The sequence below is a fragment of the Octopus bimaculoides genome, chromosome 23 (genome assembly GCF_046866305.1).
Source record: "Octopus bimaculoides isolate indiv1 chromosome 23, ASM4686630v1, whole genome shotgun sequence".
Classification (NCBI taxonomy): domain Eukaryota; kingdom Metazoa; phylum Mollusca; class Cephalopoda; order Octopoda; family Octopodidae; genus Octopus; species Octopus bimaculoides.
Window position 1 is genome coordinate 21,064,274 of NC_142950.1, and position 23,029 is coordinate 21,087,302.

General features: G+C 37.7%; 1 protein-coding gene across 1 annotated transcript in view; it reads left to right on the plus strand.

Annotated features, from left to right (window-relative positions):
• Positions 1-23,029, plus strand: part of LOC106873786 (progestin and adipoQ receptor family member 3) — a 36,122-nt gene that overhangs the window by 3,698 nt on the left and 9,395 nt on the right. Inside the window, exons 2-3 of the mRNA XM_014921294.3 lie at positions 14,082-14,244; positions 19,464-19,616. Coding sequence (XP_014776780.1) covers positions 14,082-14,244; positions 19,464-19,616 — 316 coding nt within the window. The remainder of the gene's footprint in view (positions 1-14,081; positions 14,245-19,463; positions 19,617-23,029) is intronic.

Here is a 23,029-nt window from a genome sequence, read left to right on the forward strand (position 1 = left end):
ATGGAAAGCGGACGTTAAACGATGATGATGATATATATATATATATATATGAGAAGGAGAGAGAAAAGCAACCTTTTTTATCTTGTTTCAGTTTTTGGACTGCGGCCCAGCTGGAGCATTGTCTTGAAGGGTTTTAGTGGAATAATGAGTACTGGGTTCTGAATACTTATATATCTGGCACTTATTTTGTTGCCCTTTTTTGCTGAACCACTAAGATGTGGATACTAGGTGTGCCACAGTGAAACCTGAATATAAAATGTTTCCTTATACTATAAGTTACATTTTTAGTTTCGGTGTGCCACTGAATTTTGAAAAAAGTATAAGTGTGCTGCAAGTGAAAAAAAGATTGCTGATCACTGGTTTATGTCTCCACGTCTTGGTGGTTGAGCCAAATAGGCACCTCATAAATATTGTCACCAGTAATGTAGGGTCATCATGTTCAATCAGGGTTCAAGAAAATTCAGAAGGAGACAAAATGAAATAAAATTAAAAAAAAGATCCTCCTCCTCCTCCTCCTCCTCCTCCTCCTCATCATCATCATCATCATCATCATCATCATCATCATCATCATCATCATCGTTTTGATATCCAGTTTCTCACATTTGAATGGGCTGGATGGAATTCATTGAGATAGACTTTCTACAGCCAGATGCCCTCACTGTTGCCAACCCTCATAACCAGACGGGTTTTGACGGAAGATTGAAAATAAATGACACTGCTTGTATGACGGTGATGCATGTTTACAATTATCACATAACTTGATCCAAGGCAAAGGGGACAGTAACACACACACATGCATATATACATGCATACCTACGTACTGGTGATAACAGAGGACTAAGATATGTGGCGCATTGATGTACTCAAGAAGATCTGCCCATCACAACAGAATTGATATCCTAAAACCAAAGTGCCATGTAAAAAGCATTGATGTTGGTGCTGGTGCCACATGAAAAGCACTGGTGATGGTGCATCATAAATGGCACCCAGTACACTCTGTAAAGTGAGTGGCCATAGAAACCAAGCCAAAACAGACCAAGGAACCTGGTGCAGCCACTGGCCTTGCCAGTTCCTCTCAAACCATCCATTAAATGATGATGATGATGATCTATAGTGCTATATAAAAGTGCATGTGCAGTGCCATATAAAAACAGTAGTGTGGTGCCATGTCAAAGTGCCCATGCAGTGCCCTGTAACAACATCTGTGCGGTACCACATAAAAGAGCCCCCAGCACACTCTGTAAAGTGGTTGGCGTGAGGAAAGGCATCCAGCCATAGAAACCATGCCAAATCAGCCTGGAGTCTGGTGCAGCTCCCCAGCTTGCTAGCTCTGCTCAACCCATGCCAGCATGGACAGCGGACATTAAATGATGATGATGATGATGATGATATATATATATGCTTTTACAGCAAGACACCTGTTCCTCTTCTGCCTTACTTTATTACTTGAGTCTCTCAACTCCTGACATAAAACTGCCCCCCCCTCTCTACTAAACCCTACTCTATTGAATGGTTTCTCTTTTTCTAAGTCTGTTGAGTTACTTGGTAATCTCACTAGTGGTAGTGTCACAAAGAAAGCACCCAGTACACACTGTAAAGTGGTTGGTACTAGGAAGAGCACCAAGTCATAGAGACCTTGGCAATTCAGACATTGGGGCTTGACACAGTCCTCTGGCTTGTTAGATCCTGTCAACCCATTCAACCTGTGAAAAACAGATGTTACATGGTGGTGATGATGATGATGATGATGATGATGTCTGTGTATATATGTATATATTTATGCTTATGTATATATTATAAATATATGTATTTATTTGTATGTTTGTGGTTATATATGTATGTGTATATATATATTTATATATGTGTGTGTGTGTGTGTGTGTATGTGCACGCACACACACACACACACGCACGCATACACACACACACACACATATAAACACACACATAATAGGTGGACAGACTGATGGAGGAATAGATATACCAATGGCATAAACAAGCTGATTGGCAGACTCAGAGACAAACAGATAGACATAACAGATGAATGGACAGGCTGTTGGATAGAACAGTAACAAGCTAGATTGATTGATTAACATGGAGATGCACACTAATTGACATATGCATATATAAATAAATACATAACGATGTGTGTATTTCTATATGAAAATAGGTGAACAGGCTGATAGAAATAGATTTTCCCTAACAATGTCAAAATGGTTGTTTTTCTGCACCTCAAGGTATCCAGTACGGTCTTGTATATCTTTCTATAGTTTCCCTCTTCTTTCTATCATTTGGTCATTCATTCATTCATTCTTTTATCCATTATTACCATTATTATTATTATTATTATTATTATCATCATTATCATTATTATCATCATTATCATTATTTGGTTTGCATAAAAATCTCTCTGCCTTCCACTCCTATTCAATTGTTTTGTCCTGAAAAAAAGAAACAACTGGTTTTGTTTTTGTCTTCAAATTCTTTGTGTGTGTGTGTGTGTGTGTGTTTTTTGTCAGAGAATATACTTCCAGTGAGCACTTCAAAGAAAGAAGAGTTCTTAGAATTGTCATTGCCTTCATCATTGTCATCATCATCACCATTTAGCATCCATTTTCCATGCTGACATGGGTTGGGTGGTTCAACAGGAGCTGGGTGAGCCAGAGGACTATGCAAAGCTATATCTTGTTTTAGCATGATTTCTGTGGCTGGATGCCTTTTCTGATGCCAACCACTTTACAAAATTTACTGGGTGGGTTTTATGTAGCACCAGCTTCACTGAGGTCGCCAAATGACTCACAAAACAAGACCTCCCAACTGAGTGTGTGTGTGTGTGTGTGCATGTAGTACTGAGGGTGCAATCCTGAAAGGATGAACGGCAAAATAGATCTCTGTAGGATTTGAACTCAGAATATAAAAAGCTAAAACAAATATTACATGGCATTTTGTTAGATGCTTTATATCTATTCTACCAATCTGCTGCCTGCTGTTAGTTCAATTTCTAGCAGAACCATTCCATTTCAGAACTATGTTGTGAGTTCAAATTCCACCAAGGTTGACTTAGCCTTTCATCCTTTTGGGGTCGATGAACTGAGTATCAGTCAAGTACTTTGATGTTATAGACTTGTCTCCTCCCACAAAATTTCAGGCCATGTGCCTATAGTAGAAAGGATTCTTATTTTGGTTTGGCTCAGGTTTGCTCTTATTCCTGGTAGGCTTTATGTGGTTAACAGGTTACTACCTGTAACCTTAAGTATCCATGAGTTTCCAGCAGTCTTTCAAGTGCTTAGAACCCTCCTGATAATCCTTGCTGTCCCTAAGAAAAACTTTCTGTAGGAGCTTTACTGGGCATTCTATTTCAATCTTCTTCAGCCATTTCTCTATTATTATTATTATTATTATTATTATTATTATTATTATTATTATTATTATTATTATCAAGGTGGTGAGCTGGCACAATCATTAGCATGCTGGGCAAAATGCTTAGCTGCATTTTGTCCACCTTTACGTTTTGAGTTTAAATTCTGCCAAGGTTGTATTTGCCTTTCATCCTTTCAGCATTGATAAATCAGGTATCAGCTGAGTACCGGGGTCAATGTAATTGACTTACCCCCTCCCACCAAATTTCAGGCATTGTGCCTTTTGTAGAAAGGATTATTATCATTATTATTATTATTATTATTATTATTATTATTATTATTATTATTATTATTATTATTATTATTATCATTATTATTTTATGTTTGACTTTTGTTTTGCATTTGTACAAGTTGGATCCAAGTCTCATCCAGAGACCTCAAGAGACAGCAAGTTAGTTCATGTAGGTGTTATGCCTATGTACATAGTGTTGTTCTAGAGAATCTTTAAGAAACCATAAGAAAATTATTATTATTATTATTATCCTTATTATTATTATTATTATTATTATTATTATTATTATTTATCATTATTTACCTTCGGTTTATCCAAAGCATTTTCATAACTTTGTTCTAAACATCCATGCTTGTTTTCAGATGTTTAGTTGGCTTTCATTTCGTATGTTCTGAGCACTATAAAACTTTCCTTTCATAACTCCAAAGTTATTCTGATGGTTGAAATAAATCATGAATGTGTGTCATATTTCCCTTGCATTCATGCATCATGTATGCGATGTTTACCACATGTGACACACAGGACAGGCAAAGAGTTAAATACCAGTCAAGCACAGGGATCAATATAATCAATTATCTCCTCCCCCCCTAAAACTGCTGGCCTTGTGCCATCATCTGAAGCTTATTATTGTTATCATCATTGTTATTATTATTATCATTATTAGGTTCATTCCATTGATTCTGTTCCATTCCTGTATGAAACTGATATTGGCCTTGTGCCCGGATAAAAAGAAATCATTATTAGCCACACATTTATGAATCTCCTGCAACTGTTATATGGAGTCTTGCACTTCAAGAAAGATGGCCTTCGATTAAAAATTTATAAACAAAATATAACACTATAAGTGTCAGTCTGAGATTTTTTTAGCTACCCCTTCTTCATTCTGTGTGATTAATTTATTTTTTAAATTTCTTCTTTTTTTTATTCTTATTTTATTCCCCTCTTTTTTTTTTATTTTTGGAGTGTTTAATTTATCTTCTTTACATACAGTACACATGAACATATGATTGTGTTACGTATGTATGTTTAAACTCGGTTATACATGTGATTATAAATGTACAGTTTTAACACCCATGTGTGTGCTCACACACACACACACACACACACACACACACACAAGTAAAAATGCAGGTGAGCAGAAGTAGGCTTAATGAGTCTATTTTTACATGGAATACAAATAAACAAAAGGAATGATGTAATAGTCTAACACAGGCATGCACACACACACACACACTCTCAAACAAACACGTATAAATACATGCATACATATACATGTAGGTATGCATGCCGAAACGTGTATGTATATGTGTGTGTGTGAGTGTGTGTGTGTGTGTATATATATATATATATATATATGTATATATATGTGAGTGTGTGTGTGCATGTGTGTATTTATATAAAGGGTGATGCTTTGTATCTAGTGCAGTTGTACTTGCAACTCTTGCTTACAGCTCTCTGCTGTTGGCTAACTAATGTTGGGGAATCAAGAAGCAGCCTAGTGTGTGAGTCTTTCCCTGTCAGGTTTTGTATCATTCCTGATTTAAGATAGTAAGGTGTGATTTAAAGAGGATTTGGCTGCTATTTCTAGCAAACTAAGAGTGCATGTCAGGATCCTCCCATTGTCTTGTGTTTCTTTTCACTAGTTTACTTACTAGTATTGGAGATGATTTTCCTCAGTTTGAAAACATTATCGGCACAACATTTCAGTAGGTGCTCTCTCCAGTTGTTTTCTGGTGATATTATTTACTAATCCAGCACAGGGATTGAACCTGGAATCTTTATTTTAGCATCTAACCTATTGTTCCATTGGAAAGATGCTTAGCAGCCACTCACAAGGAGGGTATGACCTGATATCTCACTTGTACTATGCTTACGCTCATTGGTCCAGGGTTCCTAGATAGTGATAAAGCATATATATATATATATATAGACACTCTCTTGATCCTCACATACTTGACTTGTAGAAGTTCCAGATGTAACAACTGGAGGGAGAGAGAGAGAGAGAGTTGCATCAGTACTGGGCTGGTACCTATTTACAGCTGAGTAGATGAGGCAATGTGAAATGAAGTGCCTTGCTCAAGAATACAATGCACTTTCTAGTTTAAGAACTGAACTTATGACTTTATGAGCCCAACTGTCTAACCACTAGGTCACACCCGTTCACATCTGAAAACACAATAGCATTATTTTAAGGTAGATATAACATTTATTGTCCTATACCTATGTGTATGTTCTTAACTACCATGGAATATGAGAATGAACTTTTAATTTCTATTCCTAAAATTTGACTTTGAATTTTTAATATTTGATAAGATGGACATACACATCAAAGTGGGTAATGTTTTATAAAAGTCACTTAATGTAACAAATATAAAGATACTTATCCTGTCCGATTAAAGGCAAAAGTAAAAAGAATCTTTCAACACATTTCTGTGCTGTTCCTACTTTTACCTATAACCTTTGGTTTGTATAGATTCTTAACCCCTTTTCAGCCATATACATATGTGTGTGTGTGTGTGTGTGTGTGTGTGTGTGTGTGTGTGTGTGTGCATGTGTGTGTGTGTGTATGTGTGCACACGTAAATGTGTGCATGTGTGTATGTGTGTGCGCGTAAATTTGTGTGTGTATATATATATATATATATATATATATATATATATATATATATATATATATATATACACACACGTGTGTATGTATATATATCGAGTGAGGTCGTTGCCAGTCCTGCTGGACTGGCTCCTGTGCAGGTGGCACATAAAAAACACCTTTTGAGCATGGCCATTGCCAGTCCTTTGTGACTGGCCCTCATGCCGGTGGCACGTAAAAGCACCCGCTACACTCTCAGAGTGGTTGGCGTTAGGAAGGGCATCCAGCTGTAGAAACTCTGCTAGATCAGATTGGAGCCAATTGTTGTCAACTTAACCCCTCTTTCCTTAGAGTTACCTATTAGTCACACTCATCTTTGTTTCCCTTCATGGGCATTTTAAAAGTTACTTATGTGCATGTGTGTGTGTGTGCGTTTGCTTACAAAAGTATGTATGCAGTGTCGCATGTATATCCCTGAAGTCGATTTCAGGCATTGGTCTCCCCCTTTTGACCTCACATATTTGAAATCTCAACTTTTTTCTATTGAACCAAATTTCAAATTTTGTGGCTCAAAATGTAGCTTAGGAGGTGACCAGTCTAAAAATGTATAAACATAATCAAATTTGGTAAAGAACTGAATTAGTGACAAAGCCTAGAAGTGGTCGCGAGAGAGTAAATGTTGACCTGAAGAATATTCACACATTGCCATGTGTGAATGATATTTTTGGAAAAGATTAGCACCATGAGGTAATAAATAAAAAAATTCTTAGGTTCTGAATTTGATTTTAGGTGTTACTACTTTTTGTGGCACATTTGGCCCCACTAGTTTTTTATTAAAAAAATTTTTTTTATATAATTGGCATCATTGGATTCCTCTAGTGGAGGTCTATCAGCAAAGTTGAATTTAAATATAGTTTTCTTTTGAAATAAGAATAATATTTGGAGTCAAAGTCGATTTCAGGAGTCAAAGTCGATTTTTCTACTAAATATTTTTGCATATAACTAATGAGTATAAATTCCTCTCGCCAAGATCTATCATATAAACTAAAAGAAAATATTGATTTCTTAAAAAAAAAAAAAAAATATGTGGACTTGATTTCAGGCATTACTCTCCTGTTTTTGACCTTACATATTTGACTGAACCTTTTTTCCTGCTGAACTAATTTTCAAATAATACAGTTCTATATTTAAGAGATGAGGAATTATGTACATTATTTACATTTGATGGATATTTGTCCTCATCTTGTTTGTTGTTAACGTTTCGGCTGATATACCCTTCAGCCTTCATGAGCCTGATGTAGGCTGGAGGGTATATCAGCCGAAACGTGTTAACAAGAAACAAGATGAGGACAAAATTTCGGTCAAATGTAAATAATGTAATTTTCAAATGTTTTAGCTTGAAGTGTGGTTTATAATGTGACCAATCAAAAAAATGTAAACATTATCTAATTTGGTTACAAACTGAATTAGTGACAAAGACTAGAAGTGGCCATGAGTGAGTAAATGTTGACCTTAAGACTGTCATGTGTGAATGATATATATATATATATATATATATATATATTATTATTATTATCATTATTATTATTTTTTTTTTTTCCTCTTCTCTATCCTTTTATATCCCTGTCTCTCAATAGACTCCTGGTTAATCCTTAAACTAAAAATTGTAGCTTCATCCAGTGTAACTTTTGCATTATTTTTCTACATGTTTATACCTTGTAACTCTTACATGGTAATATGGAATTAAAAATATACCCAGTTTTCCAGTCTTTGCCTTTGTTTACCTATCTGTCTATCAGTCTATATATCTGTCTGTCTGTTTCCTCTCTCTCTCTCTCTCTCTTTATATATATATATGTATAGGCGCAGGAGTGGCTGTGTGGTAAGTAGCTTGCTTACTAACCACATGGTTCCGGGTTCAGTCCCACTGCGTGGCACCTTGGGCAAGTGTCTTCTACTATAGCCTCGGGCTGACCAAAGCCTTGTGAGTGGATTTGGTAGACGGAAACTGAAAGAAGCCCGTCGTATATATGTATGTATATATATACGTATGTGTGTGTATATGTTTGTGTGTCTGTATTTGTCCCCCCAACTTCGCTTGACAACCGTTGCTGGTGTGTTTATGTCCCCGTAACTTAGCGGTTCGGCAAAAAGAGACTGATAGAATAAGTACTAGGCTTACAAAGAATAAGTCCTGGGGTCGATCTGCTCGACTAAAGGCGGTGCCCCAACATGGCCGCAGTCAAATGACTGAAACAAGTAAAAGAGTAAAAAGAGTAAAGAGAGTATATATATAGATTAAAAGTGCAAGTGGCATATATCCATACTAGCAGAAAGAACAAAGGGGTGCTATTACAGATGAATACACCCCCAACTTTGTTTCCGTAAAACAGCCATAAAAATGGATACTTTTTAACAAAATTTTCTACAAATACCACTTAGATATTGTGGTTTCAGAGTATATAGGGATATATGGGAAAGAATTATACCAAGGGGATGAATAGAGGAGTTTTGCAAAATTCACACAATCTTTTTTCTGTCATAACTTTCAGGAAAATGAGTACCTTTTGATGAAAATTTATACAAATCCCTTTCAAACGACATAGATTATGATTATAAAGAAATTTGTGGGGAAAATTTTCTCTGGGATTTTCTCCATTTTTTACAAACCACTTCAAAACCATGGGAAGAGCATTTTCGGTAAAAAAATTTAAAAGAAAAGATTAATATTTTCAGAGGGAAAAATGGGTGATTTAAGGGAGATTTAACTGTTGTCTCTAGCACATCCAAAGACAACCCTTTTTGTTTCTTTATTACTCTCGCATGTATTGATGCTTTTCAATATTTTTTACCCCCATAAATACATTTATCTATACTATAAAAAGGAAAATTTGAGAAATTATGAATTTCTTGCATCCCCACTCCCTACCCCCCATTTATCCACTGTGATTCAAAAACATTATGGAGATGTACTTGCATAGCAAGTAACTTGATCTGAGATTGCGTGCTGAAACAAAAACAATTGCAGCATGAAAGATGTTTGTAAGCCATTCAAGAACACACAAAAACAGTTAGTTTCACTTCAACATTTAAATTTCATTTGTGTCAAAATATTTCCATCACTTTGAAACCTCGACCTGTTCACTGACAAAACTTCATAAAAGTGATGCAGCACAAAGTTTTGTCAGTTGTGGTTTCAAAGCCATGAAAATATTTTGACTCAAATAAAATTTAAATGTTGACGTGAAACTGCTTTTGTGTGTTCTTGAATGGCTTACATCTTCCACACTGCTATTGTTGATGACTTAAATATTGAGTTACGCAAAGGATAATAACATACTTTCTAGTAGCATACTTTTCGATTAGAAAATGATTTTTTTTTACACACATGCACGCACGCACGCACACACACATATACGCGGCTTTGCTTGATTCAGGTGGGGGTAAAAATTTAGATTGCAATTCATTTTGTAGTTTTTCTTCCACCAATGGACCATGCGTGTGTTACTTCAGCATCATAATTCCATAAACTGTGTTTAACGGGAGAAAAATATTGGAAAAACATCAATACATGTGAGAGTGAAAAGTGAGGGTGATTTGGGTTGTGCTAGAAACAACAGCGAAACCTCCCTTGAATTATTCACCTTTTCTTCTGAAAATATTTACATTTTTTTTTTTGCTACCGCATGGTTTTTAAGTTAAAAACGAAAATGGCCAAAATCAGTCTGGATAGGGTGAAAGGTAAAAGAATAAGTACAGCCGGTGTTTAAGGTTAGGGTTAAGGTTACGCCAAAAATGGGTGGTGTGTGTATTCTTTACCTCCACAGTTATTATTGTATTCTAAACAGCCGTAACAACAAAATCACTTCAAAATCTTTTTTACAAAAATTATATGGTATTTTAAAAAATTTTCATTCAATAAATAATGTTTTTACATTATGTATACATTAATAGAAAAAAACCGTTGGTTTTCCAAATAGCGAATGAAAACTTGAAATAAAAACATTAAAAGAGAAAGTGAGAGACTTCTCAAATGAAAATGGAATACTCTGCAGTGAATGCAATGAATATTTAAATTTGTCAAGAATTGGATGCAGCGAATGTAATGAATATTTAAATTTGCGAGAAATTGGAGTTAAAAAATTGAATAAACTTGAGAAATCGAAATTATAGGAAATTTCTTAGAACATCATCATCATCGTCATCATCATCATCATCATCATCATCATCGTTTAATGTCTGCTTTCCATGCTGGCATGGGTTGGACGGTTTGACTGAGGACTGGCGAGCCAGATCGCTGCACCAGGCTCCAATCTGATCTGGCAGAGTTTCTACAGCTGGATTCCCTTCCTAATGCCAACCACTCCAAGAGTGTAGTGGGTGGTTTTACGTGCCACTAGCATGAGGTCCAGTCAGGCAGTACTGGCAACAACCTCGCTCAAATGGTGTTTTTCACATGCTACTGGTACAAGTGCCAATAAGGTGACTCTGGTAACGATCACGCTCGAATGGTGCCTTTTATGTGCCACTGGTATGGGAGCCAATCAGCGGCGCTGGTGACAATCACGCTCAGATGGTGATCTTAACGTTCCACTAGCACAGATGCCAGTCAGGCAGTGTTGTCATTGGTCGCGTCAGCGAATTTGATTTCGATTTCACTTGTCTCAACAGGTCTTCGCAAGCAGAGTTTAGTGCTCAGTGAAGGAAAGGTATGCCTAAGTGGGCTGGTTACACCACTGGCATAGGCCACAGGTTATAGTCTCACTTGGCTTGCCAGGTCTTCTCAAGCACAGCATATTTCCAAAGGTCTCGGTCACTAGTCATTGCCTCGGTGAGGCCAAATGTTCAAAGGTTCACCACCTCGTCTCAGGTCTTCCACAGGTTCCTTCAACCACTATGGTGTGACACTTTTTCACACAGCTATCCTCATCCATTCTCACCACATGACCATACCAGCGCAGTCGTCTCTCTTGCACACCACATCTGATGCTTCTTAGGTTCAACTTTTCTCTCAAGGTACTTACACTCTGTCATGTATGCACACTGACATTACACATCCAGTGGAGCATACTGGTTTCATTGTTTGCAAGCTTACATATGTCCTTAGCAGTCACAGCCCATGTTTTACTGCCATATGGCATGGCTGTTTGTACACATGCGTCATACAATCTAACTTTTACTCTGAGTGAGAGGCCCTTTGTCATCAGCAGAGGTAGAAGCTCTCTGAACTTTGCCCAGGATATTCTTATTCTAGCAGCTACACTTTCAGAGCACCCACCCTTGCTACTGACTTGGTCACCTAAGTAACACAAGCTGTCAACTACTTGTAGTTTTTCTCCCTGGAAGGTGTCAGAAGTTGTTCTCTGCACACTTTCAGTGTTTATTGCTCCTGAGCATCTGTCACATACAAAAATTATCTTCCCAGTTAGCCTTCCTTTGATATTGCTGCACCTTTTATGTATCCATAGCTTACACTGGGTACATCTTATAGAGTTTCTACCTACGTCTTTTCTACAGATCAAGCAGGGCCATCTAACTGAAGGGATTTGTGATTTGTCTGCTTTCTTACTTATTAAGACTTTGGTTTTAGCTAGGTTGACTCTAAGGCCCTTCAATTCTAATCCTTGCTTCCACACCTGAAACTTCTCCTCTAGTTCTGATAGTGACTCAGCAATTAGAGCAGGGTCATCAGCATAGAGGAGCTCCCAGGGGCATCCTGTCTTGAATTCCTCTATTATTGCCTGGAGGACTATGATAAATAGGAGGGGGCTGAGGACTGAACCTTGGTGGACCCCTACCCCTCCTCGGAATTCTTCACTGTACTCATTGCCAACCCTCACCTTACTGACAGCGTCTCTGTACATAGCTCGCACAGCTCTCACTAACCATTCATCTATCCCTAGTTTCCTCATTGACCATCAGATAAGGGATCTAGGGACCCTGTCGAAGGCTTTCTCCATGTCAACAAAAGCCAGTTACCGGGGTTTATCTTTGGCTAGGTATTTCTCCTGCAGCTGTCTTACTAGAAATATAGCATCAGTGATGTTTTTCCCTGCCACAAACCCAAACTGCATCATGTCTAGACTAACCCACTCCCTAATTAGTTGGGCTACAACCCTCTCCATGACTTTCATTACCTGATCTAACGGCTTGATACCTCTGTAATTATTTGTATCTAATGCGTCACCTTTACCTTAGTAGCAGGTGAATGTAATGCTGCTACACCAGTCATTGGGTATGACTCCTTCATGTTATCACCTGGTTGACTATACGGGTGACTAGGCTACAGCTGACACCGCCAGATATTTTGAGCATCTCTGCGGTGATTCCTGATGGGCGGGGGCTTTCCCTGTCTTCATACCCTTAATTGCTTTATGTACCAAGGCACTGTCAATTTGAATAGCTGGTCCCTCTGTTGGGTTGGCATTTGGCAGACTCTTTTTCTCCCATTCATTCTCTTTATTTAGCAACCTTTCATAGTGGCGTCTCCATACCTCTCTCTTTGCAGCCTTGTTTAATGCAAGTGAACCATCATCCATGTGGACACATTTCTCTCCTACGACATCATGATTTTCTCTCACACACTGTCTTGCAACATGAAATACCTGAAGTCTTTGGTCCTCACGGTGCAGAACATTGGCAAATCTTTCCTTATCTGCTTCCCCTCTGGCTAAATAATCCTGTCTCCTAGCTTCCTTTCTGGCAGTGTGGTACCATTCCCTGCTACCACCATTCTTCCAGTCCTTCCAAGCCTGTTTCTTTTCCCTAATGGCCCTGTCAACAACATGAATTTATAAAAATATTTCCAAATGGTCAACCCTTTAATAATTATTTTCTTTTCATACTTTTAATAATTGTTACATACCTAATTAATAATCAGCTTTCTCCATTATAGTACTGGTATAAATATAATGAATAAACGAGTTATAAATAAGACAATCATTATTATTATTCCAATAATTAACCTCATCATTGGAGGTAAAACATTTCTTCTATCTATTATTGACATTATTAAAGTGAGTTAGGTAGAATGGTTGTATCATTTAGAGCGTTGGTAATCTTTACTTTCTTAACATCTTCTGCTCAAATCCTATACTAACAAAATCAAAAAACGGCACAGCACCCATGACTTTTGGAAACATTTTTTCATGTTGAGAATTGCTGAAGTGTGGAATAAACTACTCACACCAGTTGTTAGCTGTCAGGACAATACATCCTCTAAAACTACCATGCTTCCTGAAATTCACCAGCAGTGCACCTGATGCCACCCACTCTTTTTTTTTTAACTCTTTTACTGTTCATTTTCTGTGAATTATTCTGTATACTGTTCATACACTTTTGGTTACCTTTTTTTGATGAGTTGTAGTGCACCTGAGTACTGTATACAATAATTTCATTATTATTATGATTGTTATTTTGAAAGGCAGTGAACTGGCTGAATTTTTAGAACATTGGGCAAAATGCTTAGCAGCATTTCATCTGTCTCTCCACATTCTGAGTTCAAATTCCGCCAGGGTTGACTTTGCCTTGCATCCTTTCAAGGTTGATAAATTAAGTACCAGTGAAACACTGGGGTCAATGTAATTGACTTACCCCTCCCCCCAAATTTCAGGCCCTGTACCTGTAGTAGAAAGGTTTATCATTGTTATAAAGGTGGTGAGCTGGCATAATTGTTAGCATGCCAGGTGAAATGCTTAGTGGTAATTCGTTTGCTGCTATGTTCTGAGTTCCAATTCTGTTGAGGTTGACTTTGCCTTTCATCCTTTCAGGGTTGATAAATTAAGTACCAGTTGAGTACTAGGGTTGATGTATATTCATTTGCTTTTCTCTTTTTAATTTCAGTTTATTTATCTGGAGCAATGAAACCATCAATATCTGGTCCCATCTTCTTGGCTGTCTCATATTTGCGGTTCTGCTGATGTATGATAATGTCTATGCCATTCCAAAGATATCCGGTTCCTTTATGGATCACATCATCTGTAGTATATCTCTCATATGTTTTCAGGTGCGTATTACAACTGTTACACATTAATTCCCTTTCCTCACGCCCAGTAGTGATGGTGGTGGTGGTGGCAGTGGTAGTACTGGTGGTGATGTTAGTGGTTGTGTTGGTGGTAGTTGATATTAGTATTTCAAGATATTTTTAATGTAATTTTGGTAAATATATCTCTTAAAATAAGATATCAGTGTTATTTTCATTTTCGTGTAATTTAGATGACATGGTACCCTGTATATATGATGGGTTTCTTTCAGTTTCCATCTACCAAATCCCCTCACAAGGCTTTGGTCGGCCCGAGGCTATAGTAGAAGACATTAGCCCAAGGTGCCATGCAGTGGGTCTGAACCTAGAACCATGTGGTTTGGAAGGAAGCTTCTTACCACACAGCCATGCCTGACCGTTTTCTTTCTGGTCTGGTTGTATGGTTAAGAAGTTCACTTCTTATCTGTGTGGTTTTGGATTCAATCCCACTGCATGTCAACTTGGAGAATTGTAATCTGCTGGCATGGTTGCTTTTTATGTGGCACTGGCATAGTTGCTTTGTATGTGGTGCCAGCATGGTGGCTTTTTTAAGACCACAGGGTATAATTTGAAGGGTATGTAGCTACTACTTTTTGCAAGTCACACCTTTACTGTTGTGGTGTTAGCTATAATCAGTTCTGTTTGAGCAGGCCAATGCTACAGTTTCAATCCCACTGTACAGCAGTTTGGATGAAGTCTTGTACCATAATGTCAGGTTGACCAATAAACCAATGCTTTGTGACTGGTAAATCACTGTACAGCATTTTGAATATCTTACTGTAGTCTTGTATTGACCAATGTTTTGTGAGTAAAGTTTGGTAAGAAGGAAACTGTGCAGAAGCTTGTGAGAAGAACTGTTCCTATTCTTTGGTGGTAGATTTAGATTTAATCCCTTCATCTGGTCCTCAGGAACTTCTAGTGGACTCCACTGTGTTGCAAGCATTCAAGTCAGGTCATTGGTCTCAGAAAAATAATGTTCACCCTTTCTTCCCCTCTCCAAGTCTTAGAGACCTCCAGAGTAAGGCTACTGCCACTACCCTTCCTCCCCACTCCCTGACTTGGTCATTAAAAGAAACAAAACAAAAAAGATTCCAAACTGTATTTATTCTTTTACTCTTTTACTTGTTTCAGTCATTGGTCTATGGCTATGTTGGGGGCCCCTGCCTTGAAGGGCTTTTATTCAGCCAAATTGATCCCAGTACTTATTTGAAGCTTGGTGTTTATTTTGTCTGTCTTTTTTGTCAAAGTTCCTAGTTACAAGGATGTAAACTATTTTACATCAGTTGCTAAATGGTGAGAACACACACACACACACACACACTCATTCGACAAGATTCCACCGGTTTCTTTCTTTCAGATTCACTCTTGAGGCATTGGTCAGCTTGTAGCTATAATAGAAAACACTTTCTTGAAGTGCTGTCTAATGGGACTGAGCCTGAAACTTCATTGTTATGAAGCAAAATTCATTTTCACACTACCATTCCTGTGCCTAAAACGATCACACTATTCTGATGCTGAAAATTGAACTCAGGCCACTAGATGACATGGGATGTATTTCTTTAACTGTCTTGCTTAAAATTTAGAAGTTAAAAAGCAATTGGTTCCTTTTTTGAAAATGGTCAGTAGTTTGTGTTGATTGAGATTCAAATAGGCTGATGATTATAAAATTAATAAGCTTAAATATTGCTGAGGCTAATCAACATTTCCAACTAACTGGATTATAGATTTAGGTCTGTCATGAACTCTAGGATTCATGAGACCAGAGCTTAACCTGGATTCTATGACATAAGTTACTGTGATTATAATACTCTGCTTCATCCCACCCAATAGGATGCTAGTTTATCACAGGGTTAACTTGCCAGCTGTTGCAAGAACTCATCTCTGAGTGGACTGGAACAATGGGAAATGACATTCCTTGTTAAATGGCTCAAGAACACAATGTACTGCCTATTCCAGGAATTGAACCTATGGCATTACAATCGTGAGTCAAACATTCTCAGCACTGGGCCACATGACTGTTATCGACATTGTAATCCTTTATTTTATGCATTTAAAGTATTGCATTTGTAGCAGTTTTTGCAAATAGAGAAGGATGATTCCTCATTTCATTCTTCATAGCCTCATAGAACTTAGAGTTAGATCTGTAATAAGTCCTAGAACTTAAAAGGCTGGAGTTTAATTCATTTTCCATCATAAATGATTGAGCTTGCAACACTGGCTACCTTCCCTGGATGGTATGGTGGTCCATTGTAGAGTCAACTTCTCAGCTATTGTCAAGTGAACTTCTTAGTAGAGTCAACTTCTCAGCTGAGTGAACTGGATCAACATGAAATAAAATATTTCACTCAAGAATGTAACACACTGCCTAGTCTAGGAATTGAAACCATGATCTTATGGTCTTACTAAGAATTAGACTTAGATCTATCATGAGCCCTAGTACTCATAAAACTAGAGCTCGACCTGGTTTCCATAGCAAATAAGTGACTGAGATTACAACATTCTCCCTCTCCCCCTGAACAAGATGCCAGTCTGTCGCAGAGTTAACTTACCAGCTATTACTGGAACTCATTTACAGCTGAGTGGACTGAGGCTATGTGAAATGATGTGTTTTTTCTCAAGTACACAAAAACTGCCTGGTTCGGGAATCAAAACGAAATTTTACATTCATGGATTGATATAACAAATAATGAGATGGGAATTTCTTCAGGGATGCCCTCTGAGTGAAGAACATATAGTTAAGTGAGGATTAATATACTTAGAGTATGATAAGAGAGAACATCCCCTTTGCCTTGTCACCCACTACTATCAATTATTTGAATTAGTTAAAACGATTGCATCTGTAATGAAAAGATAAGTCATTAGACTCGAGAGGTCTTGTCAAGAAATCTAAAGAAGACAACTTCGAAATCCTCAAACTGGAGAGAGAGCCAACTTGAATGTCTGTAACAGAGTGGAATCCACTGAAGCGATTAAAAAGTAAATAGGAGGACCTGTAGTGGGGAGTTGGAATTAGTTTTATTTCGCAAGTACAGTGATAACTCTAAACATGTTTCTGTATTATTTAGACTGCTTCAGCAAAGCAAAGTCTAACTGATAGATGCTAGACCTTAGATTGACCTGGAAAGAATATTTAGGATTTTGAGTACAAAAAAAAAAAACAACGAAACAAATAAAACACAAAGAGTAAACATTTACTGATTAATGTAACGTAAATAGGAGAATATCTACTCCCAACTGAGAATAAAGTAAAAAACTAGGCTATGGATAGTGGTGGCAGTGGTGGTAGTGGGTTATTATTTAGTGGATTAGCACCAAGATATGTGTTATGTCATAAATAGGAAGGTGTCTAATTTAGTGGACTAGTACCTAGAGATGTGTTATGTCATAAAAAAGAAGGTGTATAATTTAGTGGATTAGCATCAAGGGGGCTAGCTGTGCCATAGACAGGATGTGTTTATTTCTAAGTGAATTAATACCTGTGTTTGTTTTCATTCTATAGTTTTGTGGTGGCATATTGAATCCAGCTAGAACAATAATAAAACTTTAATAACTTTCCAGATCTATTTGGACAGGAAGGTAAAAATGGAAAGAGAAGTGCCTATTCTCCTCTTTTAAGTTTGGTTAAAAAGTGGGTGACAGGGACAAAAGTGACAAGTGTTTTGCTTCTGACCTTCAGCTGGTACCTGAAGAGAGAGGATGACAACTGGGAGAGGCCACTTATCCTTGGTGGTCATGGTGACCCTAGATTTGTGAGGTTTCTTTGTTGGCCCTTGTTGGAGGCTCTCCACTAACAGACGCCTATATCAGTCCTTATTTGAATATGATATATATTCTTTATCTCTAGCGATTTTTTTTCCTTGTTTTATTTCTGTGTAGACGTCCACATTGGCAGACTCATTATAGTGTCAGACAAAATGTCTTGTGGTATTTTTTCCAGTCCTTTACATTCTGAGTTCAAATCTTATTGATGTCAACATTACCTTTTATTCCCCAGGGATCAATAAAATAAAATATCATCAAGAACCGAGGTCAAATGTTATTGACTAACCATTTCCTTCTAAGTTACTGGCCTTGAGCCTAAATTAGGAACAGTTATTATTATTATTATTATTATCAGACTGGAGCCTGGTGTTGCCATCCGGTTTCACCAGTCCTCAGTCAAATCGTCCAACCCATGCTAGCATGGAAAGCGGACGTTAAACGATGATGATGATGATGATGATTATTATTATTATTATTATTATTATTGTTAAGGTGGTGAGCTAGCAGAATTGTTAACACGTCAGGCAAAATGCTTAGTGGTGTTTCATCTGCCACTGCATTCTGAGTTCAAGTTATGTGAAGGTCGTTTTTTTGCCTTTCATCCTTTCGGGGTTGATAAATTAAGTACCAGTGAAACACTGGGGTCAATGTAATCTTTTTCTTTTTGCCAGTTATTAAACTTGAAAATTGAAGACTGACGATGTCATTCCATCAACGTGGGAATGCTAGTTGCCCTTGTTCAAGTTTTGTATTTGAATATCTATAATTATGAATTTCTATGTACCACTCTTCATTTTGAACTCAACAAAGACAGGCAAGCTGTTGGAATATCATTGAACCAACGAAATATCTGTTGCTATTGCATTGTGCTCTTCATATTGCCTATTTACTTTTGTGAAGAGTGACATCAATATTTTAAAATATCATCATCATCATCATCATCATCATCATTATTATTATTATTATTATTATTATTATTATTATTATTATTATTATTATGTATGATGCATTTAATGAGCAACTATGAGTTTAGGGTGACATCTTTTTTGATGACTAATGTTGACAATATTGAATTGTTTTGTTGGGGATCAGGACTTTTGTTAGCTTAAAAAAGAAAATAAAAGATACTCATTATAATTAATGAATTTGATACTATGAATGTGAAGAGTACTAGGTGTGTGTGCGTGTGCGTGTGCATGTGTGTGTACGTGCACGTGTGTGTGTATGCTTGTGTGTATGTATTGTACTCCAACAAAAAACAATGAGTCCTAAGTTGTACTCCGATAAAAAGCAAAGAATGCCAGGTGTGTGTTGTACTCCAACAAAATAAGGAAGTATTAAGTACTATAGAAATTCAATGTTCTTTGTTGTTTTAATCATTCTTTTGTATATTTATTTATTTTTCTCCTTTTTTTTGTTTCTTCTTCCTCTTCTCTCTGCAGATTTGTATGATTAGTTCTGCTTCATATCATGTCTTTTACTGTCATTCCCCTAAAGCCAATATCCGGTGGTTGGCTATTGACCTGTCTGGAATAATATTTGGTCTGATGGGATGTTACATTCCTGGGGTGCATTATTCATTTTATTGTTTAGTGGTAAGTCATGTTCTCTCTCTCTCTCTGACTGTATTTTATGTGTGTGTGTGTGTGTATTTATGTACATATATGTTTGTTTCTCTATTTCTCCTTTTCTTTCTCCTGTGTGACTTATAATTATTTTTGTTAATTCTAACCCCCACTTTATTGCAATGTTCTTGCTTTTTGTTTCTCCCTCCTTTACAATTGCTGGCCTGTTTAAATTTCTCATCTAATGACTGTCTTCTTTTTGTCCCCATGAAATACAAAGGCTGACTGTTCACGATGCAAACACCAATACTGGAAGTCTCTCTTGTTTCTCCTCAATTAGTAGTAAGCCTCTGCTTCTATTTCCTGTGTCTGTACTCAGCTCATCGTGCCAGATATGGCCACTAGGTCCCTGTCCACTCTAGTAACAATCATAGCCATCTCATATTACAATAGTTACTCATTGTTGTATTTGAGCATTTGGAATCATATTCTATTTTACTTTATTTTCTGATTTTTATTTGTTGATTAATATTTGGACAGCATCTGGTGCAGTATACACAACAAGTGTTTAATGAAAGGGAAAATTAATCATGCTTGTAAATCTACCATCTACTGGCCAAGCATGGCTCAACTTCTCTTATTCGTCACAGGTACAGATACAACCAGATTGTGATCAACAAAGAACCAAGCAGTTTTTCTGCAGAAGACAGAATCCCTTCTACTGTAGGTTCCAAGACATTAAGGGTAGCAACTTTAAATGTAGGCACAATGTAAAGTAGTTCTAGTGGGATTGTGGAGATGCTGGAGCAGAGACGAGATGAGTGGATGTGTGTTGTGTGCAAGCCGTAAGATGGAAGGGATCCTCAGCCAAACTCCTCACAGGTAGAAGACAGCAGTTCAAACTCTTCTGGGTGGACAGTAGTGATGGCAGGAGTGGAGTAGGTATACTGTTAGCTGAGAGATGAATAGATAAGGTAACAAAGTAGTCAGAGTGTGTGATAAGATTATTAAGTTAAGATTAATCATAGGCAACACAATAGTGACATTTATCTGGGCATATTCTCCACAGGATGGACTACTAGAAGAACAGAAGAATCGTGTCTGTGAGACCCTTCTGCAGACTGCATCAATAACAAGTGATGCTGATCTTATTGTAGCTGGTGATTTCAATGGACATATTAGTCAACACAAGATGTACATGGAAGCTATGGTTATGGCATGAGAAATGAAGCAGATGTAAGGCTGCTGGGGTTTTGTGATGCAACTGAGCTAACAATTTGCACCACACTCTGTAAGAAACCAACCTTATCATTTACCAGTCCCAAGTCAGATTGTTTACATTCTCACCAGGAAATGGGGCAGAATGGTCATTGTGAATATCAGTACCTCTCCTAGTGAAGAATGCACCGTGCAACTTAAGTTAGTGTCTTCTGCTGTGTCAGAGCAGGTGAAAACATCACGGAGAAGGAAGGTCTGGAAACTAAAAGATTCAGCAATTGGGAATAGGTTTAGAGAAATTCTAACACATGAAATCTGAAGCACATGAATGTAGGGAAGTAGATTTAGATACTTGTAGCATAGACAATAACTGGAAATTTTAAATTTATAACTTGCTTATAGCTACAGATGAGACATGTAGCTAGTGCAAAGTCCCAAACAAACCAAAAGTAACATGATGGTGAAATAATAAGGTTGGTAGGGCAGTCAGAGCTAAAAGACAGGCTTGGATAGACTGGAAGGATGGTGGAATTAGGGAGCATTATTTAATGACTAGAAGAACATCAGGTGTACTTGGCTAAAAGTGAAGTAGAAAGGAAGAGATATGCATGTGTCCTACAACATGAGAATCAAAGGTGGGAAGTGTTGAGGATTACAAGAGACAATATATGAGAGAGAATCATGACATCATTGCTGAGAGGTGTGTTCAGAATGATAAAGGCAAAGTTGTCACCAATATGGAGCAAAAGAAGTTGGTGTGGAAGTGCTATTATGAAAGGTAGCTGAATGTGGAGAGTGCATGGAATGAACAAGAATTCAGACTAGTAATCCAAATTGACAGTAGTGAGGTAGATAAAGTAATCAAGGCTATGAAGAGGGGGAAAGCTGCAGGCTCATTGGAAACAGTGCAGAGATGCTCTAAATATCTGGGGAAGTATGATACAAAATTACTTGGATAATTAAGCAAGTCATCCAGGAGGGTGTCATACCCAATGACTGCATAGCAGTGTCATTGTAAACTGCGATGCATTAGAGAGAGGCAACTATAGGGGAATCAAGGAAGTAGTTGATAGCTTTTGTTACCTAGGCAGTGTAATTAGCAAGGTAAATGATTGCTCTGAAAGTATATTTGCTAGAGTAAGAACTGGTTAGAGAAACTTCAGGGAGCTACTACCACTGTTGACAACAACAAAGACCTTTTCTGTAAGAGTAAAGGGCAGATTGTGTGATACTTATGTTAAATCTTCAATGCTGCATGGAAATGTGATGTGAGCCTTGAATGCAGACAACTTGAAAAGACTAGAAAGAAATGATGTGGGTATGCTCTGTTGGATGTGCAGTGTGAGTGTGAAAGAATCGGTACAAATAGGCTGAGTGAAACACTGAGTATAAGAAAAATCAGATGTTGTGTTCAAGAAAGAAGACTGCTGGTATGAGCATGTGATGAATATGAATGAGGATAACTTTGTAAAGAAGTGCCATATGCTTAATACGTTTGGAACCTGCAGACGAAGAAGACTCAAGAAGATGAGATGAAGTGGTGAAAGCTCACTTCAGGACTCTGAGCCTGAGAGATGAGATGACAAAGGAGTGAGGTCTCTGGTGATATAAGGTTCCCAAAAAGACTCACCTTCCTCAGTGAAACTGATTTCTGGAATTTACTATATTTTGGGTTCTCCACCTGTTACACTGGCACCCACCTCATGCATTATGCCTATTGCTTCTCTCTCCCTGCTTTTGTCTTCCTTCCAGCAATTGTATCATCTTTTTCATTCCTGGCTTGCCACACCCCTCTTCTGTCTCTGTCTATCTTCCCCAGCTCAGAGCTCTTGTCTCATTCATCTTTTGACCCTATCCATTTTGGCAGTCTGCCTCCCCCTCCTCATTCACCTTCCGATACAATCTTGTAACCACCTAACCACACCTAACCACCCACTTCTATTCAGCTTGTGCCTTGTGTGGCCACCTGTGCACCTTATTGCCATTGTCTATGGGCTTGCAGCTCCTGCTGATCATTTTCCCTTTCTCTCCCTTCTCACCATTACCCCTATTAGTGAGAAGCCATGCAGATCCCTTTGCAGAAACCTGCTCTGCCCTACTCTCTCACAGCAATCCCCTTGTCCCCTAGCATGAAGCTGATCCACTCCACCTACCCCAGGGCTTGTAGTCCTGCAAACTGCACGGCAGCTTCAATAGTGCAGGTGACATGCAAAAGCATCCAATCC